Source organism: Mercenaria mercenaria, unplaced genomic scaffold (genome assembly GCF_021730395.1).
Source record: "Mercenaria mercenaria strain notata unplaced genomic scaffold, MADL_Memer_1 contig_3257, whole genome shotgun sequence".
Classification (NCBI taxonomy): domain Eukaryota; kingdom Metazoa; phylum Mollusca; class Bivalvia; order Venerida; family Veneridae; genus Mercenaria; species Mercenaria mercenaria.
The window spans coordinates 41462-50114 of record NW_026461379.1 but is presented as its reverse complement, the minus strand read 5'-3'; the positions used below and the strand labels follow the sequence as shown (position 1 = coordinate 50114).

Sequence of the window (8653 nt, the reverse complement as noted above, 5' to 3'; positions counted from 1 at the left end):
ATTCAAACACATCTATTAAATCTGAGAAGTTTAGCATCCTGCAGCAGATAGAAAAGAAAAAAATGGAATTGCAAGAGCTACTGTTGATTCAAGAGAACGCAGAGAAACAGCTAAAGATAGATGAAGAAAGGAGACTAATAGAATTAGAGAAGCAACGAAAGATGTTGTACAGGTTGACTGAAAGAGAAAGGGTAATAGATGAAAGAGAACAGAAACTTAAAGATGATGAGAGAGATTTGTTATTGAAGTTTGAAGAACTGAAACGGATAAAGCAAGACGTTGTAAAATCAGAAGAAGAACAGTTTTGTTCAGTTATAAAGCATAGAAAGAAATATCATCACTAAAAATGAAGCATTAAACAAGAGAGAATCTGACCTTAGAAAAAAGGAAGAGATAGTTAAAGAGCTTCAGCAGAAATTAGTTCCAGAAGTAAAAAAAGAGACAATTATTCAGCAAACCCCGGAAATTAGCCCATTTTCTGGTGACGAAGCGAAACCTAAGAGTGAGGTCACATTAAACGAGTGGAAAGCCGAGATAAGAAGTTTAATAGCTACAGCATTGTACCCAGAAAAGATGATTACTCAGGCTGTTAGAAAATCATTGAAAGGTCAAGCCAAGAAAGTTCTGTTAAACTTAGATCCAAATGCTAGAGCTGAAGAAATCATAGAAAGGACAGAAGATATATTTGGAGATATGTCTAGTAAACAGACAATTTACACGGAGTTCTATACTGCATCACAGAAGCCAGACGAATCTATAGCAGATTGGGGCTTACGACTTGAAGAGATTTTGATAAAAGCTTCTACCAAGAAGTCAATAACACCAGATGAGAGAAATGAAATGCTTAAAGATAAATTTTGGAGATCGCTGTATAGCAAGGATATCAAAAAACGCAGTTAGAACATCCTTTGAAAGCGGTGACAGTTTTGAAATGCTCAGACGGAAAGCAAGGGCTGAGGAGCACGAAACTAAAATTAGTGCTATAAAGGCTGATATAGCACTGCCTAAACAAGAAGAAACTGCAAAGGCGGCGGATAAGCAGACAGAACTTCTTGAAGCTATGATGAAGCAAATGGCCGAATTAAATAAAAAGGTAGAAGACTATAGAAAAGAAAATGAAAGTAAGCCACAAGATGAGCATAGAAATAGAAGATATGGTGGGTACAATAGATGGAATGGTCCAAGGGATTTCAATAGATGGAATGGTTCGAGGGATTACAACAGAGGAGCAAACAGCTATAGGAATCGATTTGACGATAGGAGTCATAAATTAAAAGAGCAAAGCCCAGATACCGATAAGAAGCAAGAGGAAAAGAAAGGAGATATGAAAGTCAAAGAGGAGAAGAAACAAAATTCCGAAAAAGAGTTAAACTAGTTGGCGCTTCTGTTGAAGGGCTCAGCAGAAGCAGAGAGGAAATTAAAGGCCCAAAAGATAATCAGATAAAGACAAGATTGATCGGGAAAGCAAATGAACATGAAATATTGATTAAAGATCGTGTGACAAAAGCATTGATTGATACTGGTAGTATGATAAGCACAATGTCGGAAAATTTCTATAGAAGTATGACTGATAGGCCAGAACTAAGAAGTCTAGAAGATTTTGATATTGACATATATTGTGCAAATGGACAGGAAGTGCCTTATAGTGGTTATATAGAGCTAGGTGTAAAAGTCCCGTCATTAAATGACGAAGAAGCTGTTGCTCTAATTTTGATTGTACCACAAACAGAATACAACCAAAGAGTACCGGTTATTATAGGCACAAATCTTATTCGTGAGTTTTCAAAACTAAGTAAAGAGAAGGAAGCTGATACTATTCCAAATGAATGGAGAGAATCATTTGATGTACTATCAGCGACCACAATTGGTAAAGTTAAAGTCACGAAAAAGATTACATTGTTACCAAGGGAAACCAAAACTGTAACAGGTTTCATACGCAAGCAGAGACATGTAGAATCAGCTGTAACAGAATGTTTGGATGATATAAATTCTACATCTGCTGTAGTCTGTCCACGAGTTGTCTCGTTGAATAATCCTGGTAGAACATCACGTGTGCCAGTACGGTTGTGCAACATCAGTGCTAAAACCATGCATATAACAGAAAAAACTAATATTTGCCAACTGCAGGAAGTCACTGTGCTTAGAAGTATGCCGATCATTGACAATCGTTTGATATCATCTGATATTTCAGAAACAAGCAAATCCTCTTCTTCTCCAACAAATCTATGTCATCAGTCTGCATCTGAAAAAAAAAACAAAGCCATGAGTGATGAGGAAATTAATAAAACATTTGGTGTCGATCTTGAAAATGTAAACTTGTCTGAAAGAACAGAAAATTAAAGTACAAAAATTATTTCAGAAATGGAATGGCATTTTCCCTAAATCATCCACAGATCTTGGACACACATCAGCCGTAAAACATAAGATTGAATTGTTAGATGAGAAACCTTTTAAAGAGCCATACAGACGCATACCACCAGCGATATTTAACGAAATGAAAGAACATCTCCATGAAATGTTAAAAGTCGGTGCAATTAGGGAATCTAATAGTCCATGGTCATCAAACGTTGTAATAGTGAGGAAAAAGGATGGATCGATTAGATTTTGTATTGATTTCAGGAAAATCAACCAACGGACCAAGAGAGATGCATATGCACTTCCACGGATAGAAGACACTTTGAACTGCCTCGCCGGATCAAGATATTTTTCAAAACTGGACTTGAAATCAGGATACTGGCAGGTAGAGCTAGATGAACGAGATAAAGAGAAAACGGCCTTTCAGGTTTGGGGACTGGGATTCTACGAGTGTAATAGAATGCCCTTGGCCTATGTAACGCCCCAGCAACCTTTCAGAGATTGATGGAGCGTTGCATGGGCGACCTCAACCTGAAGGACTGTTTAATTTATCTCGATGACATCGTAATATTCTCTTCTGACATAGATTCCCATATTGACCGACTTGATACAGTGTTTGAACGCTTGGCTCAGTACAACCTTAAAGTAAATCCGAAGAAATGTGAATTTTTCAAGAAGAAAATAACTTATCTTGGGCACATAGTCTCACAAGATGGCATCCAGGCAGATCCTGTAAAGGTAGAAGCTGTAAAAGATTGGCCTATTCCTAAAAATGTTAAGGATGTTCGGAAATTTTTAGGATTCGCAGGATACTACAGGCGATTCATCAAAGGCTTTGCATCCATAGCACGACTATAAACAATCTTCTTATTGGACAACCTGCAAATAGAAAGAAAACATCAAAATTACAAAATCAACAAAGAAAGTTCACTTTAAATGGGACAAGGAACAACAGGAAGCATTCGATAAACTTAAAGAGAAACTTACCAACCCGCCTGTACTTGCATATGCCAGCTACGATCTGCCGTTCAAGGTGCACACGGATGCTTCATCTTCTGGTCTTGGAGCCGTCCTCTATCAACGCCAAGATGGAAAAGACAGGGTCATTGCTTTTGCGAGTAGGAGTCTCAAACCTGCAGAAAGGAATTATCCGGCTCACAAGCTGGAATTTCTCGCACTAAAGTGGGCGGTGTCCGAGAAATTCCACGACTACCTGTATGGGGCGAAGTTCGAGCTTGTGACGGATAACAATCCATTAACTTATGTAAGTTCCACCGCTAAGCTTGATGCCACTAGTCACCGCTGGCTTGCTTCCTTGGCAAATTATGACTTCGTACCGAAATACAGACCTGGGTCGAAGAATACGGATGCCGACAGCCTATCTCGTATGAAGGAAAAGGAGAACCTTTCAACCATCCCCAGAGACGCTGTTAAAGCAGTTATCCAATCAGCTCTTACTGATGGTGCTTTAAGTGACTCCCTCTCTATGCCCGATGATGTAACTTCAAACGAACAGTCAGATTCGATTCCAGATGACTTATTGTACAGTTATAGTTTGTCGTCTAAAGATTGGAAAAAGGCCCAAAAACAGGATCAATTGATTAGTACAATAATTGGCCATCTTAACAATGGTACCAAACCAGCTAAGCCAGATGGACCAATGCATGCATATACAAGGGATTGGTTAAAACTAATCCTTAAAGATGGTGTACTATTTCGAAAATCACTTGTTGATGGACACGAAAGACTACAGTTAGTCTTGCCTACCAATCTTCGAATCGATATCTTTGAAGCTCTGCATAATGATTTGGGCCACCAGGGTAGAGACCGAACAACGTCACTATTAAAAGAAAGATTTTACTTTCCAGGTCTCGATACATTTGTGGCTGACCAAGTTAGAAACTGTGGAAGGTGCATTAGAAGGAAAAGTCTTTCTTCTAAAGCTGAACTTGTCCCGATACAGTCTTCGGCACCAATGCAAGTCGTCTGTTTGGATTTCTTGTCCTTGGAGAGAAGCAAAGGAGGCTTGAGGATATCCTGGTCATAACGGACACTTCAGTCGTTATGCACAGGCATATCCTACCAAGAACCAAACAGCGAGGACAACAGCCAAGATTCTTTTTGAGAATTTCATACTGCATTATGGTTTTCCGGCGTCCATCCATAGCGACCAGGGTCCGAACTTCGAGTCTCGTCTGATTAAAGAACTATGTCACATCGCAGGCGTCAAGAAGACAAGAACCACGCCTTACCATGCAATGGGTAACGGACAGGTCGAGCGGTTTAATCAGACGTTACTAAAGATGCTGGGTACCCTAGAGGAGTATCAAAAGTCCGACTGGAGGGCGCATGTACCCACCCTTGTACATGCGTACAATGCAACCCATCATAAAAGTACGGGGTTTTCTCCGTATTTCTAATGTTTGGGAGACATCCTCGTTTAGTAGTTGATGCTTTTCTAGGGCTACAGCTGATGATCTCTCAGCTGCATCACAAACTGAGTACGTGAATAAGCTGCGCGACCGTCTGAAGCTCGCATATGACAAGGCCCGCCAAACTGCGAGGACTACAGGACTAGCCAATAAGTCGCTATATGATGAGAAGGCTCGAAGTTCGGTCCTACATCCGGGAGATATTGTGCTTGTGCGCAATGTATCGATCAGAGGAAAACAGAAGTTGGCTGATCGTTGGGAGCAGCAACCATACGTAGTTGTGCGCAAGGTACACGATGACATTCCCGTGTACGAGGTCAGAAGGGAAGGAGCTCGGTATAAGAAATCTAGGATTCTACACCGAAACCTTCTCCTTCCCTTCATGTCCATTGCAGATGGCTACGATCCGATGACCACCTTCCTTCTGGTAACACTTCCGAGGATGTTGAAGACAACATTGAAACCTTATCTACAGCACCAACTACAACACCTACTTCGGAAGAGACCAACAGTGCGTCTCCTTCCCACATACCAGTAGGAGATGGACAGAAATATGTAATTCCTGCAAGAAGGACTCGGCGGTGATGTAGTGAGATCGGAAATACCAGCGGAAACAGCTTCAAAACCATCTAAGCGACCAAATAGGAAAAGATAGAAGCCTTATTGGATGAACAGAGGGGACTTTGTTACGTATTAATAAGAGGCAGCAGTATGACTGACGATTGTTATCTGTTTTAGTTGTAACTTTTAGTCAGTAATGTTTTTATTTCTGTTGACTACATGTATGTGTGCACAATGAGTATATTTCACTTTTGCATTAGTTATGTTTAAATGTGTAAGTATATGTATCTATATGTTCTTAGAAAAATATTACATTGTTATAAGTACAACCATAAGGTAGATACTTACCTGGATAAATTGTGGATCATGAATAAGTACTTACCTGTAATTGTAAAATTTGCATCTGCAAATGATTGTTGTATTATATGATTGCTACTTACCTGTTGGAAATTCAATGATATTTGAGCTCGATATCACTGATGTTTTTTTTTTCCAGCTACCACGTACACCAGTGACATGATATTGTGTACTGTATTTAGTTAGATGTGTTAATAGTACATATACTTACCTATATATAGTATAATTATACTTACCTTCGGTAATTAGTTAATTAGCACTCAAGTACTAGTAGTAACACAAGGCTTAGGTTATGTAGTAATTATACTTACCTTGTATACTTACCTTGATCTAGTAGACAAGTTTTAGGTAAAGTAGTAATCATACTTACCTTGTATACTTACCTTGAGCTAGTTGACCTTCTTCTACCAGTATGTCTTATGTAGATTGCAGCTTAGGTCTCTGACACAAAAGCACGTCATTTTAGGGTACTGCAATGTACTTGTATATGCAAATACCGTAGTAGTGATATATCATGTGTAATCTTATTTGTTTTTAATATCACATACTTGTACACTTAAGCTTTTTTTTCTTTCAGCTCTGGGAGTTAAAAGTCGGGGACGACATTTGTTAAAGCAGGGGGAGTATGTCATAGGGCATGACAGTGTTGTTCTGAAATTAATTGTTTACATCTTCTTAAATAAAATATAAAGCATATTAAAATTGTTTTTGTTGTAATTAAATCGAGTACACCCCTTTTAAGATTCAGTGTAACAATTTCACCCAAATATCTTTACTATAAATCCGTACATCTTTTCCATCCTATAACCCTATTACTTGACATAATAAATTACCGTTATCCTTGTCTACCCCGGTCCCCAACCTGAATTTGTACTAATCTTTAATCTATGTCTTTGTATTGCAATAATCGAGAGCAAGTGTAAATGCTTCACTGCACTTGCCTTCTTGATGTAAATGCATATATAGAGAGTTTACATAAGAATAATAAATATATTATCTAAGATAATTATTGCTTTGTTTCAGGTTAGTACTTTTACTTCGTTAGATACAGAGCTTATTTATAAGTGTATTAGTTTTTATGACTTTGATGTAAATTGTTCTAAAATTAGTATTTCTTGTAATATTGTTAGGACATCAAGTGTACATGTATATTTGGAATTTCAATGTATTGTATAAATGAAAATGTTTCACTGGACTTGCCTTCTTGATGTAAATGCATATATAGAGAGTTTACATAAGAATAATAAATATATTATCTAAGATAATTATTGCTTTGTTTCAGTTTCAATATTTGTTCACTGGGACAAACAAGTGATCCCAGGTGTGTAGCACCCAAAGAACCCACATCTACCAGTAAAATATAAATATTTGGCAGAAGGGTCGAGCTAGCCTTCGGGCACGACAAGGAGAGCCCTTCGTCAGAGCCCCGCCGACATCCTTCGTTTGGAGCTACTTAATAGCTGGGACGGTGTCCCCTTAGATGGTTAGGTTAGACAGCCCATTCTTACACTATGCCAAAGAGTGGGCCTCGGCAGCTGTAGATGCCAGAATGTTCTTTAGCCGGAATTGCCTTGGAAAGAAGCTGATTTTATAGAAATATAGATCAGGACGTCAAAAAGGGAAGCGGGGGTTATTTACGTACAATTGATTTTTTATCCTTAAAGAATTCTAACTCAACCCCACCCCGACCCCCACCTCCTACCCCCTACCCCTTTCTTCTCCCATTTTCTATGTTTTGCATAAAATTAAAATGTACTTGTTGGATTTTTATGGCAACCCGTCTATAGTACTTTTTCCGTTACAGCTTCTTTTTGTTGTGGGCCTACTTTGAAAATGCGTGGCTCTGAGGCTGTGTTTGTGGTGCTCTATGCTTCCGAGAAATGTACCCTTACCTATTATTTTTTAATAACTGACATAATCTCTATAATGTAATATTAATGTCTGTAGAGATAACCAACCTGGCCAAAACAAAACCCAACAAAACCGAACAACTTGGTTACAAGATAGACTTGTGTAACAATTGTGAACAAAGATTCAAATACAGATATTACTGGGGAACTCCTTTGAAAGGACATCGAACCTGTTATAAATTAGATAACATTTGTATATTATCTAATCATAGTTGTACATAGAGTATAAATTTTAAATTCTTCAAGAAAGAGATCGTTCTATTTATATAACATAGCTTTGTTGAACATTAACAGTACTCCTCTGTTAAAATGATAATAATAAGTATTTCCTGTTTTTCTTTTGTTCAACATATGAAAGAGTTTTCTTTAATGCTACATATATTTACTACTTGTAATTAAAACCAGACATTCCTATTAAACAAATCTAAGTATTACTGTGACAAAAACACGATAGAATGAGTTAAAAGACCTAAAGCAGGTATTTTCCGTTAAAAATAGAGTCATTTGTATATTTGAAATAAAAAACGAAAGAAAGAACAAAGAAATACATATATTTTAAATCTTAAGTGTCCAATAAATTGTTCAATATATTAATTTATCACTGACGAGTATTTATTGCTTCACTACTAAAAGCGGTTTTACAACATCCAAATTTATTGTTCGCATTGATCTTATGGTGTCCACTCTAATTCACTGGGGCTAACCATATACCACGAGGCTTAGTGTGTGTACTTCCTTTGTTTGCTGTTGCAGATGATGTTAGCCCGGCAGATCTATCTATATCTGATAGTCGTCAAAGTGAACACGATGGATTTATCCTGTTTTATTAGCTCACCTGTCACGTAGTGACACGGTGAGCTTTTGTGATCGCATTTTGTCCGTCGTCCGTCCGTCGTCTGAGATACCATCTCTCGACCATCCTGCTTCCACTTCGACTTGGAGCTTTTTCCGGATGCACGAAAGCACGTGTTGATTTGTTTGTGTCAATATATTCAACCTTTCAGAATTTTTTTCTTACTAAGTATTTCTGTTTTTGAA

At 38.0% G+C, this 8653-nt stretch overlaps 1 protein-coding gene across 1 annotated transcript; it reads left to right on the top strand.

Annotated features, from left to right (window-relative positions):
- The first annotated feature begins 1539 nt into the window (after positions 1–1539).
- Positions 1540–2860, top strand: LOC128552882 (uncharacterized). The gene is made up of 2 exons (XM_053533951.1): positions 1540–2310; positions 2360–2860. Exons 1-2 carry the CDS (start codon positions 1540–1542, stop codon positions 2858–2860), a joined length of 1272 nt encoding a protein of 423 aa, XP_053389926.1.
- Positions 2861–8653: the final 5793 nt, after the last annotated feature.

Coding starts and splice junctions, on each gene's coding strand:
- LOC128552882 (XM_053533951.1), top strand. CDS start 1,540: ATGTCGGAAAATTTCTATAGAAGTATGACTGATAGGCCAGAACTAAGA. Junction 2,311..2,359: donor TTGGTGTCGATCTTGAAAAT/GTAAACTTGTCT, acceptor AAATTATTTCAG/AAATGGAATGGCATTTTCCC.